General features: G+C 38.5%; 2 protein-coding genes across 40 annotated transcripts in view; one reads left to right on the top strand and one right to left on the bottom strand.

Moving 5' to 3' along the window:
• Positions 1-26,001, bottom strand: part of CFAP96 (cilia and flagella associated protein 96) — a 521,342-nt gene that overhangs the window by 244,159 nt on the left and 251,182 nt on the right. The window lies entirely within an intron of this gene.
• The window catches only part of SORBS2 (sorbin and SH3 domain containing 2), a 353,761-nt gene that overhangs the window by 235,079 nt on the left and 92,681 nt on the right, over positions 1-26,001 (top strand). For 36 of the 37 annotated variants that reach the window (XM_086703237.1, XM_086703238.1, XM_086703239.1 and 33 more), the window contains exons 3-4: positions 17,472-17,521; positions 21,678-21,770. In XM_086703237.1, the coding sequence (XP_086559363.1) occupies positions 17,512-17,521; positions 21,678-21,770 (103 nt within the window). In that variant the 5' untranslated portion in view covers positions 17,472-17,511. The remainder of the gene's footprint in view (positions 1-17,471; positions 17,522-21,677; positions 21,771-26,001) is intronic. The other variant, XM_086703209.1, reaches the window with a different exon arrangement.

Here is a 26,001-nt window from a genome sequence, read left to right as displayed (position 1 = left end):
GAGTAGTAAGATAGATATAAACACCATGTGTACTGAGGATTTTTCTAAAATAAATAATGTTATTAGTCTTCTCTTGGAAAAACAAAATGACAGGTCATGTTACTGTTTAGGGTGCAGACAGTGAAGACACGTTTGTTTAAAATGCATGATATAAACTGGTGATTTGGTATTGGTTAAATCAGTGTGGCAAGCATAGCATATTCATTACTTAGTATCGATACTCCGGGATTCCAAAAACCTTCTTAAATACATTTCACATTTCAAACAAAACCATCCTGCCAACCACCAAAACGGGCTCCACCGACCTCGACATTTGCCAGTGATTTTCAGGAATGAGTGTGGATTTGTTAGCCGGATACCTCTAAATCATTCAAAGAGTCGTGAAGTGACATATTCCAGAAGAGACACCATTACATGCAGATAAGAAAAACTTAGAAAGGTCATAGATAATCTAGTAAAAATGAAGGCAGGGACTGTAATGGGCAATTGAGGGCAATTGTCAAGCTTCTTTGCACGGTCTCTCTCCCTGACAAACTGCTTTATAATGGCAGTCATTCCTTCATGGCCACAAATGAGGACACCTTCATTGTATGTATATTTACCGAGCAAATTCTACCGCCCAGATATCATTAGGGGTGGAAGGGATGGCAGAGAAGAAGCTAAGAAAAGCCCCCACGATTAGTGTCTGCTTATGGAATATGCAATACTAAACTTTAAGTACCTGAGTAATGAATATGTCCTGTATTACAGTGATTCATCTCACTGCATGTGTTCCTAAAGAGTTTTTGCTAGACAAGAATAGTCTTTGTCTCGCTAGGTAAGAAATCTGACCAAAAGTGATATGGTTATTTCTTTGAAGCTTTAACATTCGCCATCTTTGAAGTAGTCATACACTGAACCAAGAGGATAAAAGTATCTGGAAACAAGTGGCCTGTGAGAATTGGGCAGGGAAAACAGACTGTGTGTGTGTGTGTGTGTGTGTGTGTGTGTGTGTGTTACTCTTTCTTCCACTTTTATCTGCCCCTACATATTTACTACTGGCAGATCATCCATTTCGGGTTCACTGCTGCCATGGGGACATGAAGCCATAATATTAGTCTCTATATCACCATCAGCTGGTCATGTGCTCCCATCTCCCCTACTCTGGGTATTAAACTGTCACTGTGCTTAACCTGGATTTGGCCTGTATAAAATCCAAAAAACTAAAAATGCTTATCATCTCACACGTAAATCTCTTGGCCAAACGAACCGAGGGGCTTAGACGTATTTTGTCCTTTCTAGAGCTGAATGTCTCTTGTTCCACTTCTCAAAACACAGAGAGTTAAGGGAGAAAGAAATGGCACGAGTAAACACTAAGTTCCAGTTATACAGTGACTGGCTTCCAATTTTTTGATTAATGGATTAACGAATTAAATAAAGAATAGTTAGTGCCATTGCTTGAGATAGGGAATGATGGAAAATGGGATGAGGTGTGGGGAGGGGAGAATATCATGAACCCAGTATGAAGTGGGGAATAAATATAAACTATATTTGAACTGTATCTTAAATGTACAATTTGGAAATTGTGATAATTGGATGAGGGTCTAGGCTGTCATTTACCTTTTGTGATATTAAAGCTAGGTTCTTTTTTTAAAGTGTATTTATTTTGAGAGAGAGTACAGGAGGGGCAGAGAGAGAGGGAGAGATAGAGAATCCCAAGCAGACTCCACACTGTCAGTGCAGAGCCTGATGCAGGGCTCGAACTCACAAACCATGAGATCACAACCTGAGCCAAAACCAAAAGTCGGACGCTTAATCAACGGAGCCACCCAAGTGCCCCTAAAAGCTAGGATCTTAAACAAAATGCGAGCATAAATCCTAAGGCTTTTTTGAAACTTTTTTGAAACACTTACTACGTGTGAATTGACATTGTGTGTACAAATCATTCTTATGCGTTCATTAAAATAGGACCCTAAAGGAACCAGTCTGGACATTATTTCCTGGACCTAGAGTTAATCTATATTTTTAAAGGAAAATAAATTGTTTCTTCACAACCATTCCACAATTCACCCTTCTCCCTAATTCAGATGGTCTTTCTCAATCACTCCAAATTAATGATACATTCATCACATAGTTTTACAAATAGCCAAGCATATTAAATCATATCAGGTAAACATTCAAATTCCAAAACTTCTGAAAAGGGAGCAGGCTGACCAAAATTTTTGTGGCTCATAAGACTTTGGCAATTTGTTTGTGGGCCTGATACCTAACTTTTTCAACAGTAAGCAAAGCCTGGAGCAGTAATCATCCACGTGAAAAGTAACTTCAAATGTCACAGTACCTCCCATGCTATGGCAATTTAGCAAGTGATGATGTGACTGATTGAGCCAGAAAGAAAATGTAATGAAATTATTGGTTTGGAACACAACGTGCTTAAGATCTCTCAGCCTTTTGTCTCTTCAAAGGTCAATAGACAACTCTTTGAAATACGAGACATGCAAAAGAATGTTAACATTTGGAATGCGACCTGCATTCACCACTTATCTGCTTTGAAGGATTTCTCGCCCACAAACGCTAATAGAAAACAAAATGATCAATGATTCTTGTCACCCCCCCCCAATGTCTCTACCAACACCACACCACCCATGATGAGAAAAGACTTTACAAAGGTGATGATAATTTATTGACTGAAGTTTACTTTTAGGCAAATCGTTTTGGTATCGGTTTATAAAATGGATGTGATTTTAGGCAAGATGAAATCCTAAAATTGATCATCTCGGTTGAAGGGTTTTTGAGTTAATAGGGAAGACGATAATGTTATAGAGAGAGAATCCCATAGATCTTGTTTCTGGAGTTAAGTAACCTAGGCAGCTAAGAGGGAGACAGATTTGGATAATGGCTTTGACTTGGATTAATACGTGTCCATCTCATTCTGATGCTATTAGAAATACAGATCTTTGGGACACCTGGGTGGCTCATTCGGTTGAGCATCTGACTCTGACTTCCACTCAGGTCATGATCTCACAGTTCGTAAGTCTGAGTCCCACATCAGGTTCTGCACTGACAGTGCAGAGCCTCCTTGGGATTCTCTCTCTCTCTCACTCTCTGTCCTCCCCTGCTCATGTACTCTCTCTCTCTCTCTCTCTCTCAAAATAAATAAATAAAAAGAAAAAAGAAATATGGTTCTTTAAAAGTCTCCTTCTGAATTTTAATATATAAATGAGTCATTAAAATATTGACCCCTGGGGCGTCGGGGTGGCTTAGTCGGTTGAGCGGCTGACTTCTGCTCAGGTCATGATCTCGTGGTCCGTGGGTTCGAGCCCCACATCTGGCTCTATGCTGACAGCTCAGAGCCTGGAGCCTGCTTCAGATTCTGTGTCTCCTTCTCTCTCTGCCCCTCCCCCACTCATACTCTGTCTCTCTCAAAAAATAAACATTAAAAAAAAGTTTTTAAATATATTGACTTCCAGTTAGATTCTGCTTAGTATCATATATAATCTTGTTGATAAGAATATTGGTTTGTATGTGAAAGCTCAATAAATATGTCAACCAAATATATGCTTCTTGGATTTAGGAAAGTTTCAGACCATAAAAGGACCTTATGTGCTTTCGAATTTTTTGTTGTTGTTGTTTTGTTTTTTTTTTTACATTTATTTATTTTTGGGACAGAGAGAGACAGAGCATGAACGGGGGAGGGGCAGAGAGAGAGGGAGACACAGAATCGGAAACAGGCTCCAGGCTCTGAGCCATCAGCCCAGAGCCCGACGCGGGGCTCGAACTCACGGAGCGCGAGATCGTGGCCTGGCTGAAGTCGGACGCTTAACCGACTGCGCCACCCAGGCGCCCCTCGAATTTTAAAACAAGTCTTTCGTTTTATAAATAAAAAAGCTCAGGCCCAAAGGAGTGTGGTGGTTTGCCCAAGCACACATTCACACATAAGACTTAATATTGATACTCACTTTAGAATATAATGGAATGTTAAAAGCAAGTACCTGAAAGTTCCCTAAAATATGGGTTGTTGAATCCTGATTCTGCCGCTTACCCGCTGTTGATGAGTGTATATGTATATTTCTGAAGTTGCCACTCCTACAAGAAAGTTACAACTTTGAGCCTATCTATTGTTTTTGTTCCCTCCCCATAGGAGCTACTTTTTTTTAAAATCGACATATAACTGACTTACAACGTTGTATAAGTTTAAGGTGTATAATAGATTTATAGATTTATATATTGCAATATGATGACCTACATTTTCTTATCCTTAACTCCGACACAGGAACTCAGCCAACATCCAAACAATAATGAGTTCACATTAGAAATTTTCTATGTACTATAGAAAAGTGATCCCTCTCCTCAAATACATTTGATGAATTGGTATCATGGCACAAGGTCACAACTCAGTTTCTAGATTTCCATTACCAAACGCTGCAACAGAAATGAGGCAATGCTTTTGCTCCCCATTAAAAAAGAAGAAATGATACTGAAGTCAGTGAGTATCAGATTTTTGTATGGGGATGTCCACACAGACACAGCCTCCACCTGTGGATCTGAAGTAGAACAGTGGAGTCCGTGTGAACAGAAAGCCCAGCCTGGGTCTTTGCATTCAAGATTCCATGCCATTGCTTCACCTTGGGGTGAAACCAGCCTGCCCTGCAACAGCTTATGTCCTCATGCCGTTGGGAACTCAAGATGAAATCTTTTCTGCTTTTCAAAGAGCAGTGGAGATCCAGGGCAGATGGAAAAAAGTGGAGCACTTGTTTCCATAGATAAAGGGGCTGGGGGGGGGGGCGGACAGAAGACTGATAAAGAGTAGATCGAATAAGGTTTAACTACATATGTTGAAATATACCCAACAAACATCTTAAAGAACATTCCAACCATTTTGGGATTTAGCCACCATGTCAAATAAGTAAGGATATTATAAAATGACAAAACCTTAGTTCAAATAAGTTTCAGCGTTCTCCAATGTATAATTTAAGTATAAATTTGTATTTTGTTTTCTTTGCCTATTTTAGGTAGATTGAGTGCAAGTTTTAGCTTTAAATAGTGGCAGGGTATGAAGGACTATATTAGGTATAAAAAAGGAAGAATGCTGGGGACATGGGAGTTGGGTAAGAACTAGAAGTGACGTCATTTGGGTGGGCATTTTGCTGAACAAAAGGGCAATAGATACCAACCCCTGTTTTGCTGTATAATTCAGAAATCGTAAAGCTTTTAGTTTTAGGATGGGCTCATTTACTTTCTTTCCAATGGGAGTTATAAACCAGATTGTTAAAAACCCAGCAATTTGGATATCATGTTTCTTAAATTCAGGTACATCTTAAGGGAATACTAAAACTTCTAGTTGGAACTGTTAGGCATCTGTCTGCCCGTCAATGCAAAGCATAAATGTGGATTATTTGAGAGCATTAACCCTGAAAGCCACTGAGATGATTTCCCTGAGATGAAAGAAACAAAAACAGCAACAACAACGAAAACAATGGATATGCCAATAATTTTTCTTACTGCTGCTAACACTCACCTGGTAGCTCATTATGTTGTTTCTACCAAATCACTCAGTGGCCTCATCTAGCCTCCCTTCAGCAGTCAGTAAGAGCCTCCAAAGTCTGCTTACACATTCACATCCATGACAGGCTAGTTCATGGACAAACACAAAAAGAGGGCATTTTTAAATCGGGGTAACGAGGCCCTAACACAGCTGTAAAAGTGGGAACACATCCTTCTTGATTTATACAATAACCACTATTCCCTTATATATCAATTTAATTATATTTTCCAACAACTATGTCGCTCTTAGTTCACAGTCTGGTAAAGCCCCTAGACTTACTTCAGATAAAGTGATGTGGTTTAGCCAAATTGCAGGACCACAGAGATGTCATGAAGAAGTTTGCCAAATTTCTTGCCAAGATCTAGCAAGCCATTCTTGTGCGCCAATGAATAGCAATATGAAAATGATGATGATGATGAAGATTATACACTTCTTTTATCAAAAGTAAATAATCTTCACAATAAAAGATAACTATCGTTATTACCTATTTTCACGAGATCCAAATGAATAATGTCACAAACTCTCCACTGTTGAAAAAACTTCCAGGGGCGCCTGGGTGGCGCAGTCGGTTAAGCGTCCGACTTCAGCCAGGTCACGATCTCGCGGTCAGTGGGTTCGAGCCCCGCGTCAGGCTCTGGGCTGATGGCTCAGAGCCTGGAGCCTGTTTCCGATTCTGTGTCTCCCTCTCTCTCTGCCCCTCCCCCGTTCATGCTCTGTCTCTCTCTGTCCCAAAAATAAATAAATGTTGAAAAAAAAAAAAGAAAAAAAAAAAAAAAGAAAAAACTTCCAGAAATGTCGAATTTTAATAAATGCAAGCTTTCCCGCATTTTCCCCCATTGGCCCATTGTTGTCTTCCATGGGTTTTTAAAGAACAAATTGAAGGGGCACCTGGGTGGCTCAGTTGGTTAAGCCTCTGACTTCCTCTCAGGTGGTCATCTCCCTGTCCAGGGTGTCGAGCCCCGCGTCGGGTTCTGTGCTGACAGCTCAGAGCCTGGACCCTGCTTCGGATTCTGTGCCTTCCTCTCTCTCTGCCCCTTCCCCGCTCACACTCTGTCTCTCTCAAAAATAAACATTAAAAAAAAAATTGAAGCAAATTTCTGCCACCACCCCCCAAGATTTTTTCCCCAAATTTCACATAGCAAATAGAGTTTCACCATTTGATATCTGAGACTCATACAAACACAGGTTTATAATAATACTGGCAGTGTACTCTCAATAATACGGTTGAAGTGTACTTTGACATCACTAAGTTATAGAAGCATTATTTCCGGTGTTTCCGGAAGCTCGTGTGTTCAATCAGAAGAAACAGGTAACTTTCCTTCACAGTCAATTAACAGTAAGCAGGATTGTTTAACGATAGTCACTTCATAAAATAACATTGCCATGGAAATACATTCGAATAAACATACTTATTAACTTCAGATTCCGAGGTTTTCTGAAAATACAGCCATCTATAGCTATTGGTCTGGGCTTTAGCTAAACAAAGGTTTCCATTTCGACTACGGGAGTTGGGCAGAAGGAATCCTTGTCATAAACAGCCACTATTTGCATATTAGTATTAGAAAAATAAGTAGATAGCCTTCTGTCAAAAGCCCTTTTTTATTCATCAACCAGTTTAGCCTTCTGATATTTCATTCTTTCCTTTAAACCCTGCCACATATGATTCGGTGCTTAAGCACTATGTTTAACGTTATGCGTTGTAATTAATTGTAATGTATCGAGGGGAATTCTCTTGATTTCAACTGACATTTCAAGACACCTTAAAGGGAGATGCATGTTCTTTGCTTATAGTCAGGGGAGCGAAGCCACATCTGAGTACTTTTGAGGGTATTTGACCTTGGGGCAGTCATTTTTCCTTACCTGAAATGTCTAATCTCAAAAATGAGTAGACTGATCTAAGATCCTTTTCCAAAGCTGGGATTTAAAAAATAAAACACACAAAAATGATACTTCTCTTCTCCTACCACAGCATTTAATGTTCACATCCATTAAATTCTAAGTATGAAACATGCAAAACTATATTAGAGTTTTCTTTATATCAGATCATTTTGTGATATCAATGTATAAAAATTAAGATGGAAGTTTTGAAAATTGAAAGTAGGGGGAAACTTATTTAGCGAAGCTCATAATTTTTTTAACAGTTCTTTTATTACTTTATTTCTTTTACATGGCACAAAAGTGTTTATTAGCTTTTTTTTTCATTTCAACTTTATTGGAGGTATGTATAATTGACATATAAAATTCTAAGACGCTTAAAGTGTACAGTCATGGTAATTTGATATATTTATGCATTGTGAAGGGATTCCTGCCATCTAGTTAACATATCCATCACCTCACATATGCACACACACACACACACACACACCCTTTTATTTTTGGTGAGAACATTTAAGCTCTACTGTCTTAGCAAATTTAAGTATACAATACAGTGTTATCAATTAGAGACACAGTGTTTTACATAATATCCTCAGATCCTATCCATCTTATAACTTTTACCAACTTCTTATCTTCCCCATCCTCCAGCCCCTGGAAACTATTTTACACTCTGTTTCTATGAGTTCAATTTTTTTTATAGGTTCCACATATAAATTATACCATACAACACTTGTCTTTCTCTGTCTTATTTCACTTAGCATAATGCCCTCAAGGTCCCTCCATGTTGCCTCAAGTGGCAGGATTTTCTTCTTTCTCATGGGTCAGTAATATTCCAGTGTGTGTGTGTGTGTGTGAGTGTGTGTGTGTGTGTGCACGCGCATGTGTGTGTGTATACATATCACATCTTCTTTATCCATTCATCAGTTGATGGATGCTTAGGCTGTTTCCATATCTTGGCTGTTGTGAATAACACTGAAATAGATATGGGAGTGCAGATACCTCTCCAATATCCTATTTTCATTTTCTTTGGATATATACCCTAAGAAGGATTGCTGGATCTTATGGTAGGCTTATTTTTAAGTTTTTGAGGAAGCTTCATACTGTTTTCCATAATGGTTGCACCAATTCATTCCCACCAACAGAACCCGAGGGTACGCTTTTCTCAGCTTCCTCACCAGTACTTGTTAGCTCTTGTCTTCTTGATGATAGTCACTCTAACAAGCATGAGGAGTTAGGTCTTGGTTTTGAACTACATTTTCCCGGTGATTAGTGATATTGAGAACTTTTACATGTACTTGTTGGCCATGTGTTTGTCTTCTTTGGGAAAATGTCTATTCATTTCCTCTGCTCACTTTTTAATCAAATGTTGTTTTTGTTGTTGTTTTTGTTTGGTTTGGGGGGCTCTGTTTGTTTTGCAATTGAGTTGTATGAGTTCTTTACATATTTCGGATATTAATCCCCTATCAGACACATGATTTTCAAATATTTTCTCCCATTCTATAAACTGCCTTTTCCTTTTGTTGGTTTCCTTTGCCGTGTAGAAGTTTTTGTTTTTATTTTTGTAAAACGTTTATTTATTTTTTAAGTAATCTCTACACCCAACATGGGGTTCACATTCACAACCCAAGATCAAAAGTTTCATGCTCTTCCAATTGAGTCAGCCGGGCACCCCATTGTGCAGAAGTTTTTAGTTTGATGTACTTCCACTTGTTTATTTTTGCTTTTATTGCCTTGTTTTTATTGTCAAATCCAAAAACTCATCACCAAGTCCAATGTCAAGTAGCTTACACCCTATTTTCTTCTAGGATTGTTATGGTTTCGGGTCTTACCTTCAAGTCTTTAATCAATTTTGAGTTAATTTTTGTATATGGTGTGAGAGAGGGGTCTAGTTTCATTCCTTTGCACTTAGCTTTCCAGTTTTCTCAAACCATTTATTGAAGACATTATCCTTTCCCCATTGAGTTTCTTGGCTCCTTTGTCAAATTAATTAACCACATATAAATGGGTTTATTCCTAACTTCTCTATTCTGTTTCATTGATCTCTGTGTCTTTTTTTTGCTAATACCATACTGTTTTGATTACGGCTGGAAATCAGGAAGTATGATGACACCCACTTTGTTTCTTCTTTCTCAAGATTGTTTTGGGGTCTTTTGGGGTTCCACACAAATTTTGGGATTTTTTTTGTTCCATTTCTGTGAAAAATGTGATTGGAATTCTGATAAAGATTACATAGAACCTGTAGATTGTCTTAGGTAGTACGGACATTTTAACAATATTAATTCTTTCCAATCCAGAGTATTTGTGTGTTCTTCCATTTCTTTAATCAATGTCTTATAGATTTCAGTGCACAGATTTTTCACTTCCTTCGTTACATTTACTCCTAGGTAGTTTTTCTTTTAATGCAATTATAAATGTGATTGTTTTAATTTTTCTTTCTGATATTTCATTATTAGTGTATGGAAATACACTGGTTTTCCATATTGGTTTTGAATCCTGAAACCTTACTGAATTTGTTTATTAGTTCTAATATTTGGTGGAATTTGGTGGAATTTTTAGGGTTTTCTATATATAATATGTTATCCACAAATACAGACAGTTTTCCTTCTTCCAAATTAGAAAAGAAACAAATGATTCTTTTAAAAGATCAAAGACTTGCTGCTGAAAATAAAAATTTATGGTAGTCTGTATAATGGTGGAATGAAGGGGAGATACTTTCACTCACGGAACTAAACAGAAATGGCTGTCATCAGGATGTTATCACTGTAATTTGTCACACAATTTTTTGTGTGACATGTTATGGACATCTCTTTCCTCTGACTGTCACCCTTGGGCTATAAGCTGTCAAAGGTAATGGAAAAAGGATTTATAAAAAGCTAATTGTTACAACCTTTAAGTGTCACTTTCCCTTAGGTTCACTAGCAATAACTTAGCTGGGCTAGGAAACAAGTGTTTGATTTAACTATTTCTGTAGTTAATAATAAACCATAGGTACTCATGATTTAATGTTTATTTGAGAGAGAGAGTGCATGCATGCATGCATGCACATGAATGAGGGTGAGCAGGGGAGGGGCAGACAGAGAGAGAGAGAGAGAGAGAGAGAGAGAGAGAGAGAATGCCAATCAGGCTCCACGCTGACAGCATTGAGGCCCAACTCAGGGTTCAATCTCACGAACCCTGAGATCATGGCTTGAGCCAAAATGAAGAGTTGGATGCTTAACCAACCGAGCCACCAGGCACCCCATCTGACTTCAATTTAAAGCAATAAAATAATATCCTATATACTTTCAGGGAAGTCTAGATCATTTTGTGAAGACTCAGTCCAAGATAAAAGGTATGCCTCAAAGTACCTGAAATATCGGGGAATGAGAATGATGCCAATTTGGGGATGGTTTACTGCAGAGGGGACGGGGGTAGGTTTGATCCTGCTGCTGTTGCTGTTGTAGAAGAAGATCACGACATTAGTATAAATTGTTTAGATGAATGGTAACAGGTAGAATTGGATTTTGCATCTAGGTCTGCCTGGCTCCGTAACCTATCCTTCCAACACTGCTCAGTTCACCTGTAACATGTGTTCCTATATTCTATTAATTCCTCACTTGTCTCTTTGATAATGTGCCTGACTCATCAGATCCCCATTAGAAATCTGCTTTTTTTTTTAATTGGGAACCCATTTGGCTTTAGATTTACATAATAGAAACCCGTGGAATTTTTCTAGTACTTTTGAACAAATGACTTTGTTTTAGAGAAAAAAAGCATTCATTTTTAAGTATTTAGATGTATCCTGTAAGCATCCTCAATATAAAAGTTAAAGATCCAATGAAGGTAGGACACTAGAGGAATATATTTAAATTAAATATTTATAAATAAATATTTTTCAATTAAATCACATGACCATGTAAGGTGAAAAGAAGCCAGCATTCTTTTATAATCAAAGAAGAGAGTGATTCACAGACTTTGAGGCTTTGGAAAGCTCCAAAAAGAAAATTATTTACCAAGTGATTGACTTCTAACCAGTATAGTCTTCAGGAAAAATCTGTTACCAATTTTGACTAGCTTGCTTTGTAAAGTCTCAAAAGAAAAATTGCTAATTTCCATTTTAAACATGCTATTCCTCCTCAGGAAATTTTTCCAGGTATCAGGATATTTGATATAAAAGAATGTTTTGGTTAAATTTTGTTAAAAATATATTGTATATTCTTATAAAAATAATCAATGACCTCATGTTCTTTGTTCTTCACTATTCATGGTAATGATCTCTCCTTATTCCTAGAAATGATGTTGAATGTGTTCTTACCCCAGCGTTCGCATATAAATGCTGTGGATGATTTGGCTCTTGAATAATAAGGACTCATCTTCAGGCACCATTAGCTGGGGAACGTTGGGAGGAATTTTTAGTTATTGAAGGCTGAACATGGACAACCATGACCTTAATATCAACTGTGATGTCCGAGGAGCCTCTGAGTCAGTGTCATATACCAGCTGTCAATTCAGGGAACCCATTCAGAAAAGGGCTTGAGGTGGATTCTTATCTTTCTAAATGCAGAGACTGTAAAGGATAAAATAACCTACTTGGGGTATTTCCTGTGAAAATTTCAAAACAGCACATTGACAGAAAAGATAAATTGTAGTCAACCTACATTAAGTCATTTGATTGTAATTGAAAAATAAAATCATTTGGCACTTAAGAATACTTCTAATCCTGGGGTGCCTGGGTGGCTCAGTCGGTTGAGTGTCCGACTTCCGCTTAGGTCATGAACCGCTTAGGTTCATGAGTTCCAGCCCTGCACTGGGCTCTGTGCTGGTAGCTCAGAGCCTGGAGCCTGCTTCGGATTCTGTGTCTCCCTCTCTCTCTGCCCCTCCTCCATTCATACTCTGTCTCTCTCTGTCCCCCCAAAAAATAAAAAAAACATTGAAAAAAAAAATAATAAATAAATTTATTAATTAATTAAAAACTTTAAAAAAAATACTTCTAATCCTACCACTGCCAGGGAAAGAAAGACAGAGCCAGACACGCATTGGCCACTCAACAGTTTATCCAAAGAGAATGGTACACACGATCCATTCCAAAGCTAGTTCTGGTCAAAATCTGGTGCATAACCTCAGCATGCATCATTTGTATTCTTGTGTTTAAACTATGTCTCTAAAAAATCTAACATCCCTCAATGTTTTCCTACCACTTAGACTGTGCGTCCTTCCTTCTAAGTAACATCTGAACTGTAAATAGGTCAATTTCAAAATAACCCTAGCAATTATTGGATTAAAATTATTCTATGGAAAATATTTTGGGCAACTTCTCACATTAGCTGAACTAAAATTTAGTCCTATAGTTTTATAGATGTTCTTGGTGCTTCAATTTGGGTCTACAAAAATAAAATGACTTACACAGAATTCTTGGCCAAACTTGAGGAAAGGATTTTGCCTCTGCTTCTTTCAGAATAGGATACCTGATAAACAAGCGAATTCAAGGAGAATTACAAGATTATGAGCACAAAGTCATGTTGGTGTCTTAGCCTGAACAATCAAACATCTTCTTAGGACCCTCACCCAAAAGTTAAATTAGCCAATCTACTGTTATATGCCTGTTGGGAATAAAGATTGCTCTGATCCATAAGAAAAAAAAGTGGATGTTAGATCATCAAAAGAAACTCAAGCAGAATTAAAAGATTACAGACACAAGGTCATTGATGAAGGTTTGGGGGGGTGGGGTGCAGTCCGTGGGGTCTAGAGCCAAAGGCCAAGAAAGAATTCTTGGAGACATATTTGGTGCAAAAAGGTGATTTTATTAAAGCACAGGGACAGGACCCTGTGGGCAGGAAGAGCTGCTCTGGGCTTGTGTGGAGTAACTCATTATATGCTCTTAGGTTGGGAGGGGGTCAGGGATAGAGTCAGTCTCTAAGGTATTCTGGAAGCACGGTTTCCAGGACCTTGAGGGACTAGATGTTGCTAGGGAAATGCCATTTATTACCATTTAATACAACCTCAGTCATGAGACCCTTTAGATCCCGGGGCCATAAACTTGGAGTATGATTGCCAGCATATATGTTGGGGCAGTTGAGATAAAGGAAGTAGACTTACAGGATCCTGGAGGTTAGAATAATGTTAAGCTGAGGTTCTCTTTTGCCCCCGGCAAAGTGTCATCCTTGAGGCAGCCGAGCTTCTAGAGGGAGGTCACTCTGCCAGTTTCAAGGACGTGTCAATGGGCTGCAGGCAGTAAGGGAATTTAATATTTCATTTGCCTTACTTTCCTACACTACCATGGCAAACACTTAAACCCCTTTCCTTTGTTTTTGGGTAGCCAGGAGTATCTGAGGAATATCACACATATTTCACCTGGGGGGGGGGTGGTGGTTGGGGAGGGGAGCCTGTATTTTGCCCTCAGCTTGCTCCACACTCCCTCATCAGTCACGTTTTTCCCAAGCATGAACAACAAACCCAATCTATTGCCATATGCATATTGGGAAAGAAGGCTGCCGTGACCCACGCCAAAACAAATAGGTTGCTATATACAACTTAGTATACATATAAAGTTGTTTTTTACATAAAACTTTGGCAAGAACTGAACTTAAGTAAATACAGCTCCCCACCACCTGTTGAAAATCATTTTGACACTGATGCACAGAGTTCTTTGCTCTGTGGGTTATTTGCTGAGGTTCAAGGTGGTCTGCATTTTATCATCAGTTTTCACTCTCTTGGCCCTGGTTCAATTCCAATTTAGGAGAATACTTGAAATACTGTCTCTCCTCGTAGCATGCAAACGCTCTATGAATTTGATGCTTTCCAGAATAATCTATGCTTGTTCTGTAAATACGATCAAACACACTTTTCCAGGAAAGAACAAAAGAGATTAGATTTGCTTTAGCTTAAATTGTCTAAAGAGGGTTCTCAGTTGTGGACCTGTTAATGGGTTTAGTACAAATCATGGAAATTGAATCATGCATTTTTATTAGTCAGCCAAGAAGCCTTTCGGTTTCAGGTTCTTCTGGAAAGCTCAATCACCCGTGGCTCTTCTTTTCACAACGTGGAAAATGTCTTGCCTGATCAGGAAGTTAGTCATTTTACATTTTGACATCTAAAACAATGAGAAGCTTAAAAACCTCACGAAATTACATTTATAAGCAACAGGATACATCACTTTAAAGATGAAAATCTCAAGGATTTGTGGCGCCTTTCTTTGTTCCTGCTCATCCTATTTTACTTTTTGAGTGGCATATATTTTGTAAACATCTGCATTTGAATTCAAACAACAAATGTTGGCAATTAGTTCCCTAGCTTAGAGTGAAAACATTATTAATTTATATTGGCAGCTTTTGTATTCTGAGAGTGAAGCTTCCTTGTGTTTGTTTTCTTTACCGATCAGTAGTGTTCCAAGGCAAACACTAATCTTTGTCATTCAATTCAAAAACTAGGACAGGGGCGCCTGAGTGGCTCAGTCGGTTAAATGTCCAGCTTCAGCTCACATCATGATCTCACGGTTTGTGGGTTCAAGCCCCGCATCGGGCTCTGTGCTGACAGCTCAGAGCCTGGAGCCTGTTTCAGATTCTGTGTCTCCTTCTCTCTCTGCCCCTCCCCTGCTCATGCTCTGCCTCTCTCTGTCTCTCAAAACTAAATAAATGTTAAAAAATAAATGAATAAAGAAATAAACAAATAAAAACTTAGGACAGGTTTCAACATAAAGTGTTCTGAAAAGGAGTGATAAAGTACAATTTGGGAAATGTCTGTCCTTTACAGTCCTCATTTTCTGGAGACTGTTTATCCCTTCTTGTTTTAGCAGTTGCCTCTGACTTGGTCACAGACATCCCCTGAGGCTTTTCTTTTCCATTTATTTTATCCATTTAAGGTTAACATACTAAGAGTTTTGCTACCGAGAGATTAAAATAAATATGTTTGATGGAGCTTTCTCAAGGCTCCTGCACTGACCACTGCCTTCTTCCCTGACTTCTCTGGCATCTCTTCAATACGGGCCATGTTGAGGCTACCGAGTAGAGCTCTTCACAAAGGGCCACATTTGAAGGGGGGGACGGGGAGGGGGAGCATGTTCCTCTCGTTTGTGTGCACGGAAAACGAAGAGAGAAAATTCATCAGAGTGAAGTTTCCCTCACTCACTTTTTAAAATCACTTGGCCTGTGAAATTTCACTGTAAAATTCACTGTAATATTTAGTCACTCAGTATTGGACACGGCAGCTCCAGGCAAGAATAGGACACCCAACACGATCAGGTGACACAAAAACTACACAACTAGGATATTATAATCTGTATTGTTTTCAGTTTATAGTTCTAAAAAATAAGGTGGGGTGGAATATCATTACTGTGGTTTTATCCATTCTGTGTGTTTGCTGCTTTAGTGTTTACCAAGTACCAAGGTATTCGGAAGTTAAGCTAATCATTAAAAAAGAAATCCTTGTTGGGGCTGCCTGGGTGGCTCAGTCAGTTGAGCCTCTGACTCTTGATTTAGGCTCAGGTCATGATCCCAGGGTCGTGTGATCCAGCCTGGCGTCAGGATCAGCACCGAGTGTGGAGTCTGGTTAAATATCTCTCTCTCTTTCCCTCTGCCCCTCTCCCAGGCTGGTGCTCTCATTCTCTCTCTCTCTCTCTCTCTCTCTCTCTCTCTCTAAACAAAAGGAAATATTTTTCCTCTTGGTTCATAATTAAGTCTCCTATGATTTAAGTGTGTTTTTTCCAGGCTATATATTTCACCATCTTCTCCCCGCCCCTCCAGGTCCTGGGAGAGAAGATACATATCATTGTACTTAGCTGGTGTTTGCATTTTGATTTTGTTCTTATAATTTCACAGTAGTGATGGACAAAACCAGGCTTTCTGGAAGAGGTGAACTTCAATGGCCATATTGCAAGACAATGATAGCTGATGAACAGAGCCAACCATATGAGGGCAGGAGAAATGGTCAGAAAGGAGGAGAAGGCAAGAAGTCTGGCAGGGACAAGAAACACAGGGAGTTCATTTGGTGCTCTTTGCAGAGACTGAGGGAAAATGTATTTATCAAAAGTCTTTCTTGACAGATCATGACAGACTGCTTCATTTCAGCCTATCCCCACTTGTCCATAATGTCTAAATAAGTATTTTAAGTGATCAGATGAGAGAGTGCTGACGTACCTGGAAACCGAATATATGGGGGCTGGAAAAGTTTGTGTTCATCCAACTCAGGAGCAAAGGCAGGTTGGCTGGGGGTAAACCTCTCTTTCAGAGCTCTCGCTCTTAAAAGAATTGCTTCCTATGACAGCACGTCCTTCCCTTTTGGTCTTGGTGTATGGAGAAGTAAGAAACTCTAAAAATGGGCTGAAAGAATATGCCAGGGAAAGAACTAGGTCATCTCACATGACATAAAATAATGCACAATATCTCAAAACTTTTTCTGCAGCCGGCAACATTCCACCAACCATTTCTAGTGAATTAACCTCAATTGTTACACAGCAAATACTAAATTGGGAAGAACCACAGCATCAGGTACTGAAGCAGAAATAGGTTTTATATTTCCCGTGTCTTAAGAAGAAAAAATAGGTGCATCTCATCTTTCTTGACTGTTTCCTCAAAATATATGCTCAATTCATTAACTATTCCCTGGTAAGAAACTGACCCAGTAATAAATTAAATAATGTAAGGTCATGATCTCAAACAAAATAAATTAAATAATGTAATAAATTGAACAATGCAAGGTCATGATTTCAAAGTACCAGACTACCTTTCAAAATTCTGGAAGAGGACACTTAACAACCAATGGCCCTTTGGGGCTTAGAAAACAAAAACTCTTAGCATAAATGTTTGTGAAAGAAATTTAATTTTTAACACAGTTGAATTCCTCGCCATTTTCATCCATTAGTGGTCACCATTAAGCAAAAACCTAAGTTTATGTTTATGATCAAGGACCAATAGTAACTGAAGTTTAATTTGAATAGAATTATACATTCTGCCTACCTTATTCACCCCGATTTAAAATAAGACTAACGGTAATGTGCTATTAACTCAGAGGTACACCAAAAGCAAAACAAAAACACTTGTTCATGGTATTTTGTTCCACATACTAGTGAGCAAATTAATGCATCATTTTCTTTCTACAGGAAAACTGAAGATTTTAATAACAAACCCTCCAAGGTCAAAATGAATACAGGTATGCTGTTTCTGTTAGTTTCGACCCTTTCAAAATCATCGTGGCCCTAAATCATTAAGTTTAGTACTCTGCTGATCTGATTCATCTAAATTCATTACTTGACTTCTCTGTTTTTGTGCTCCAATCTTATAGCTATCAAAAGTAGACTTTTCTGTTTTGTTATCTACTCTTACTCCCTTTTTCTATGATCATATCTTGAAATGAACAGGAGTTCCTAAGCCCTAGGAAAAAGTAGTGTATCATTTGATGCATACATTTGTAATTTCTCACTTAAAATAGGCTAAATTCATAGGCAACTTGCTGCAGTAGAAAATATTCAAAGTCCCCCTTTTGTAAACACTTCACGTTAACGATGTTAGCAGACAGAGTGCCAAAGCTTCATGTGAGATCAGCTTAATTATTCTAGACATAATACACATAAAGTCATAAGTACTATATTTTTAGAATGAGAACAGTATCTCCAAATAGCTTTAACAACACCGAGGTCTCTGAACTCTGTATTATGTAATGATACACGTTAATTGTGACGGTGTTTACGACACATGCTAGGTACATATGAATTTTCTTTCCACAGTAGAAATATTTTGAGTTCTATTTTCACCTTTGCCCCCTTGACACTTTTATATGGGCTATCAACTGATTCTGAAAAACAACTTTCTCACTGCAATTCTGGAACCTGTGTTCACAGATAATGCCATTTCCTTCCACAAGTGGCCCCTGGAAAGCTAGCCAGTTACTCCGTGGCAAAGGGAAAAGGGTGGCCCGAGATATTTTCTCACATCAAGCGGCTTGCCTGGTTGCCATCTCTCAGTGTTAGCAAAATGCTCTGAGGGACGATTAACAACCATTGGTGAGAACCAATATCCGATCCCTAGATCAAGTGTAGAGATATGGACACTTGTCTTTCTGTCCGTGATCCTGTGGTTGCCCTTTAGCAGAAACCTGCTCTAGCTGACCTCAGAAAAGTGTGGGTCAGCCGGCCCCCAAAAATGCAGTTATAAATGTAGAGAGTAACAGGCAAGATGAGGATATTGGAGACAGTCAAAACATATAAGGAAAGCTGAGAAATCAAGGGAGATGATAACCCTAGAGAAGAACCAAGTAAAGGCATTTGGACAGTTGGAGATGTGGGACAGATGTGGGAGAGTTAGACATGGGAAATGAAAGGAGAAATATTACAAGGCAAAAGGATTGAAGAAAGCAAACAGAACAGAGAGAACACAGCTGAACAGGAGAAGGCATGGTGTGAGAGTTGTCACTCCAGCAAACTGCCCACTTGAGGAGGTTATATTCATTAATTCTTTGCAGGCATCTCCTCACGGATTAAAGTTGAATCTAACTTCCCAATAGCCTTCATTTTGTGGAGTGCTGATTTGCCTTTATAGTATAACCCTATTCATGACGGAGGTGTAATATGTGATCATACTAAATATGCCATATTCATTACAACGCATGCAGTAATTAATCTTCCTAGTGTTGGAATTCAATCCTTAAATAGTAAAGTAGGCAGGGAGAAATTCGTGCGTTTGTTTAGGTCTCTGGGGTACTTGAGCCAAGTTATCACTCCAAGTCTGTTACATGAATGCAACCCCCTCTAAAGCATGCTCTCATTTAAAAGGAGTGAGTGTGGCTCTGCATAGAATGCTGATTTGCAAAGTTACTTTGCTTACCTGGGTGAATTTACACACATACAGGCATACAAAATATGATATTCAAACCTATGCATACAAAGTGGGTTACAAGTGACTGGACCCTTTTGTTTAAAACGCCACAGTACTAAAGACAGCATCCTCACTTTGAGATCTCACACCTATCTTCAAGGAAGAGCAGAAAGTATCAACACATGAGTAAGTAGATACAGAACACAATAGATTTTTCTGTTCTAGCAATTTCACAGATGCCTCAGCTTTTCAAGGGGAGCTCTTTATTAGACGGTGAATAAAAAACGGATTCTCACGTCATTTTATGTACGTCTTAGCTTAGAATACAGACACAGTTTAACCCAGAGGTTCCTACACTTTCTGGTTTTATAGTGCCGAGATAGCTTGGGAATTTTTAGCCATCCTCTCAAGCCAAAAGAAATACTTCACGGTTCTATTTATTAAGCAGTAGGTGCAGACAACTTAATAAGTACCCATGTTCTACCAACTGAGAAGCAATTTGAAAAAACAATGTGCTTTAACTTAAAAAAAATAATCATTTTTTTAAATTCTTTATAACCACATTAATATACTTATTAATGGGATGTGTGTGCCTGTTGGACGCACACAAAACTTCTCAGACCATGGAATTAGAGTGTACATCACCACTCTCTTTTCCTGGCCCCAAATTATTTTCAGAGGGTCCTTGCTTTTTGCTGCAGTGATCACCAAAACCCAGCTTTTCAAAGATGTGATATCATCTAAAGGCAGACCACACAACTGACTACGTTGCAAATGGGACTCGCTCAGGCTAGTAGTTTCGTGCAGTGTCTGATAGGGATCGCTGTGTTCTCCTCAAGAACACAAAATATCCTCCCAAGCCCTTGTGAATCTCCTGATGGGGCCCGGGGCGCCTCAGCACGCAGTTTTGGAACCATGCGCTGAAGGAGTAACCCCGAGTCTCCTCATTTTGAAATTTTCAGATGTTCAGAATTAACAGAACTAGAAGATAAAACTTCCCGGAGGTCAGTGTCCGCTTTCGACACGCTTGACTACACGATCCTTTTAGACCACTCATAGCTGCTATACAGCACACATTCAGTGACATTGCCTCCATTTAATCCGAAACACTCCTCTCTTGTAGATTTTATGTATTTATGTATTTATTTATTTTTGCCATTTGCAAAAATCCTCTTGGTGCCCCCCTTAAAGGTATCTTTAGCACTGTGTGTTTCTACCATTTGTGTCTCTCTATGTTTGGCCTTTGACTTATTTGACTTCACTTCTGTTGCGTCATTTTTCTGCTCTAGTTATTATCTGCATTAGGAAATCGTGATTTTCAACATATATTCAAGAAATTCTAGCTGGATATGAGAATCATTCCACCACTTGTAAATTCTACTGATCTTACTGCTTGCGGTTTTGCCAATAATTAATTCAAGTTTCACTTCCAAGCTCTCTTAAATTCTCTCACTTCCCATAAACAAAGTGCATCCTTTTCTCTAAGAAATAAAGGAAAGGGAAAAAAAAGGAGATTAGCCTGTGGCAATATACAATGATGATGTTATCACATTGGTGGTTATAGGATTTGTTTTTCTTGTTATAACCTCCAAAAAGAATTCAATTTCAGTTGTTTTCATTCCCGGAGAAGGAGCAAAACTATTTATTGCACATTCCATATACAAAGGAATGTGGGAATGAAATTGGAATCTGTTCCTAACTAGAACATGAACCTTCCGATTTTAGAAGTCTTGCTACTCTGAACTTCTCATAGCATGTTAAAATAGCTGATGCATTTTCACTTATTTTATTTCATGTTGTGATTTCCATACAGTGTAAGTATATAGATCATCATATATATTGTTCAAAGGTATAAAAGCAATTTAATTTCATAAACATTGGTCATTTCAATCCTGTATATATCAATATTGCCTTTGATTCCAAATAGGAAGACAGAGAATTTCTAAAATGATACATGTTTCTTTATGAGTCCTATAGATCAAATAGACCATGCCTGTATCAGTTAATAACTTTTGCTTCAAGAAGTGATTCAAGCTACTTTTAGGAACCATAAATAGCTAAAATACAGTAAAACCTAAATGATGGATACAAAACATACTATATCATACGTCTCTGTCCTGAAATACAGGCTGCCCATAACTCCAAAAGCTACTCACACTGCTTATAAATTTAATATTAATTGAATTTAAATGGTACAAACGAAGTTGAGCTCCCTATTTGTGTTTTCATTAAAGAAAACCATTAATATACTAAGTGTAAAATCTGTGTTTTCACTAAAGCATTGGCATCTATTGCTAAAACAGACTCCTGGTTGTTTGGTTCTGTTTTGTCTTAGTTTGGGGTGGGTGTGAAATGTTCAGATGTATCCCATGGTTACTCATTCTGGCTGTTCATCTTCCTCATGGATGTCTGGCACATTCCACCTGAAAATGCATGATAGTGCATGTGCTTTCTCCTTTGCTGTGGCCTCTGCTATATCATTTTTTTGCTTTCAGATAGCGGTGGGTGTGCTCGCAAACGTGCTGCCATGTCTGTTACATTAACATCTGTGAAGAGAGTTCAAAGTTCTCCAAACCTATTGGCTGCAGGTATAATATCACTAACTCACAGAATGTCACAATCTACTGGCTTTATCTGACCTTTCTCTCCTTCCAGAATTATCCTGTGTGGATGATGAAAGTGGCTGTAAATACCTTTCTAATGCCCTACGAGTTCTTATTTTTCTTGTCTCAAGAATAGCTCCTATCCCTTATGACTGTTTTTATTCTAAAAATAAAAAGCCAAACGAAACTGATCTCTTGCAAAAAGCATGTTAAAAATCTAATTAAAAACAACAGTCACCTGACAAAAATGTGTTGCGTAACAGCTACAAGTGTTAATAACGAATTCAGTTTTTTTTTTTCCACGTGAACTAAAGCAATATCATATTCAGTTAAGATAACTTCCACATGATTTAGTTGTTTTCTTTTTATCTGAAAACTGTCGGGTGGTGGGGACACGGGGTCAGGAAGAGGGATTTTCAGGAAACTGAATCATTATGAATTCACTTCTTCACCAAAGGTTGCAAACAATATGATAGAATAATAGTTTTGAAAAAGACCCTAAAACGTCCTTTAATCCAGTCACCAAAGACCCTTCTAATACATATTTTAAACGTCTTGATCCGAATAAGATTAATTGGTACCCTCAGATATAAATATCTGCAGAAAGCCATTGAGAATGTGATATGTCAGCATCCAATGAGGTGGGTCTCTGGATGACAAATGTCTATCTGACTTACCTAAGCCTGTGGGCACAACGTGCCCTGAGAGGGGCTGTTGCTGCGGAAGGTGAAAGTGAACCCAGCACCCCCAGTGTCTGTAGGCCCTGAAATATGCCTAGACCTTATTGTGACTGGTTTGTGGGTTGGCTGGTTGGTTAGTTGGCTTGATTGTGGGTTGGTTGGTGGGGGTTCCTTGTTTTTTTATTTATAATATTTGTAAGTTCGGGAGAAGTTGGAAAGAGATTGAGAGCGTTTAGATAATTTTAATTCATACTCTGCATATCAGTGCCTTTAATACACATACATTTAGTGGTTAATTATAGTGAGAATGTCCTTGGTTAAAGCCACTTGATCCTAAAGTACTCAGCTATGTTGAGGGAAAAAACAAGCTTTCATGTGCAGAATCCCACTCTTAGCCACCACCACCTCCAGGTCACAAGTGTATTTCAATGTACAAGTTTAAATACCGGTCCAGGTGGTTCCATAATATATTACATTTTTTAAACGCAAATCTCATTGCAAAGTATGTAGTATGACATCATTTTGGTTAAGAGAGATCTTCGTGTATGTATTTGTACATGTTTATTCCTGTGTATATGAGCGTGGAAAAATGTTAGAAAAACTCAAGTGTAGTTTATGTGGGATACCCGAGAGAAAAGGGAAGAAAGGGCAATAGGAAAATAAATAAATAAATTGATTGATTGATTGGTTAAGTAAATAAGTAAATAAATAGAATTCCAGGGCCAGCAGGTGATTGGAATGCCTAACCACAAATGCCACCGGCATTTCAACCAAGTAAAATTCTGGCCCAAGCTGCTCAGACGCGGACCATCTGAGGGTACCATCTAGGGAATGTGGCACTACTTTAACAATGCCAGATTGTTATGATTTACAAAAGTTTACTAACGGAATAGTAGCATATTGAAACAGAGATTGCCATTTTGGAGACTCAAAACTAGAACACCATCAATTTCATAACACTCAATTTAGGAGAAAATATTTAATGCTTCAGAATCCAAATAATGGACAAGATTTAGGACTTTAGGAATATGAAGTAATCTTCAGTAATAAGAGTATGCAATGGCTCTGGACCATTTAAACTTTTTAAAAAAATATTCATTTTTGAGAGAGGGAGTGCAAGTGGGGGAGGAGCCAAGAGAGGGAGAGGGGGACAGAGGAGCCAAAGCAGGCTATGCACTGACAGCAGCAAGCCTGATGCAGGGCTCGAACTCACGAGCCATGAGATCATGACCTGAGCCAAATCTGCATGCTCAACCACCTGAGCCACCCAGGTGCCGCAACCATTTAAAATTTTCATTAGGGGGCCCCTGGGTGGCTCAGTCGGTTAAGCCTCCCACCGTGGCTCAGGTCATGATCTCACCATTCCCAGGTTCAAGCCCCGTGGTGGGCTCTGTGCTGTCAGCTCGGGGCCTGGAGCCTACTTCGGATTCTGTCTCTCCCTCTCTGTCTCTGCCCCGCCCCCACCCGTGCTCTGTGTCTCTCTCTCCCCATCAAAAATAAATGAACATTAAAAAAAATTAAATTTTGTATCAGTAGGAGTAAGATTTCTAGAGAATGAAGTCCCCTGAACTTTGCTTTTCATTGTTACATTAAAACTGGATCTCTTTTGTATTTATTAGACACATAAGACATGATTCCTTTCTCAAGGAACTTTTAATTACGCTTTGAAGAAAGAAATCAGCCTCTTTTTATGCCTCTTACATGATATGGTAGCCTTCACAAGAACTAATTCGACATAGTGTTTTTTTGTGAATCAAAAGACGATTAGTAAGTACTTACTACATTAGGTATTATTAAAATAAAACAACCTTTAAGTAAAAGACTACCTCTGCAAAAGATTCTAAGCTCCTCTCTCTCTCCCCGCTCAGTCACAGAGTCAGTATGAGCTGCTAGAGATCAACTATTTGTCCTTGAAATCGGTGCCTTTCTCTTTATCTTTTAGGAGAAGTAATGTCCCAATGGGCAATTCATAGCACACAGAGATTTTCAACCTAAGCTAGAGCCACAACAATAAGTATGTTGGCTATAGACTATAGAGATACCATAAGCCTCTCAAAGGACATTTTATTTTACCAAAATGTGTGGCAGTCTAACACCAGTATGGTGTTATGCTTTGGGACTGGACCACTGTGGTAAGAAACTGGGTCTTACCAACACCACCTGTGTATTATATATACACCCTTGGGAAATTCCATCTGTTTGTACTTCAAGTTTCCTTTCTTAGAAAAAAAAAAAAAAAACCCAAAAAACAAAAAACAAACCAAGAAAAAGTGAATTTTTTGACACTTCCTACCTCTCTGAGAACATAATCATTTCCCAAACTCACAAGGATTTGTCAAAATTAAATAAGAGTAAATGAAGAAAATAAATAAAAAGGCTTATCACAGCACTTAGAGACACAGTAGGCGTTCAATTAGTTGCCTTGAATTAATATGTTTAATTAATTCTTGCAAAGCATTTGAACCCTCTAAAGAAAGGAACTATAAGAATTAAAGTCATCATAATTTTCACAAAAGTATAGTTTATAATGTCTAATATAGCATACCAGTGGGAAGGAATTTAAACAAAACCTCAGGGGAGAGATTATGATATAACAGGTACCACAAACACAGCTACATAAACATCGTAATGGTGGAATCATCAAATTGGAAAGGACCTTTGAGGACATCCAGCCCAATCCCCGAACTGAGCCACGAATGCCTCAACAAGTTCTGTGACAGGTGTCCACCACCTTCTGCCTGGACACAGGGAGTGTTCGTTGTACCAGAGAAGAGACGTTGTAGTTCTTCATTCTCACACACCCTATTTACATGCACATGCAAAAGAGCCAGGGAATGATAAATCTGTCCCATTTACTCATTCTTTAATTTCCAGAGAAGCAATGACCATCAACTATACAGAACATTAGAAACTAAAATTTCTGATCCCTGGAATTCAAGCTCTATTTTTTCACAAATGAACAATCACGAATCACGCTCGAGATACTGGGCAAAAACCATTTCCCCCATGAATCTGCCAAATCATTTACATGCTAGACCTTTAAAAAAAAAAAAACCCTATATTCTCTTTATTTGACATGGTTCCAAGACACTTTCTGTTACCTGCTCCAAATCACACTTGCCCTCCCTTTCCTAAGCTTTCTTGGCAGAAATTAAGTAAAAGCAAGGCTATGGTGAACAGTATTCACGTGGGATGGTATTTATCTTTCAGTGCCTCTGAAAAAGTATAATAAAATAGCAAATCAGGACTTGATGTATTAGCTTTATACAGCTGGATTTATTTTAAAGAAACAAATGTTGTACATTTGAATATCCTTAAGAGACCACCCACTTAAGAGTAGACTTTAATCGTTAACATAAGACTCATTAACATATGGGTTCATCCTGAAGTTTTAATCCATGGCCATTTTTCTCCTTTCTCCTTGCTCATAATTCTACACGCTTGTGTCTACCATGGTAAGCAGGGCTATTCAGTAGAACTCATTTGAGTTCAATTGAGTAGAACTCAATTTGAGTACAGTTTGAAAAGCTCGCCAT

The sequence above is a fragment of the Puma concolor genome, chromosome B1 (genome assembly GCF_028749965.1).
Source record: "Puma concolor isolate L17-30 chromosome B1, mPumCon1.1.hap2, whole genome shotgun sequence".
Taxonomy (NCBI): Eukaryota; Metazoa; Chordata; class Mammalia; order Carnivora; family Felidae; genus Puma; species Puma concolor.
The sequence above is the reverse complement of the archived record's forward strand: the minus strand, read 5'-3'. Positions and strand labels throughout refer to the sequence as shown.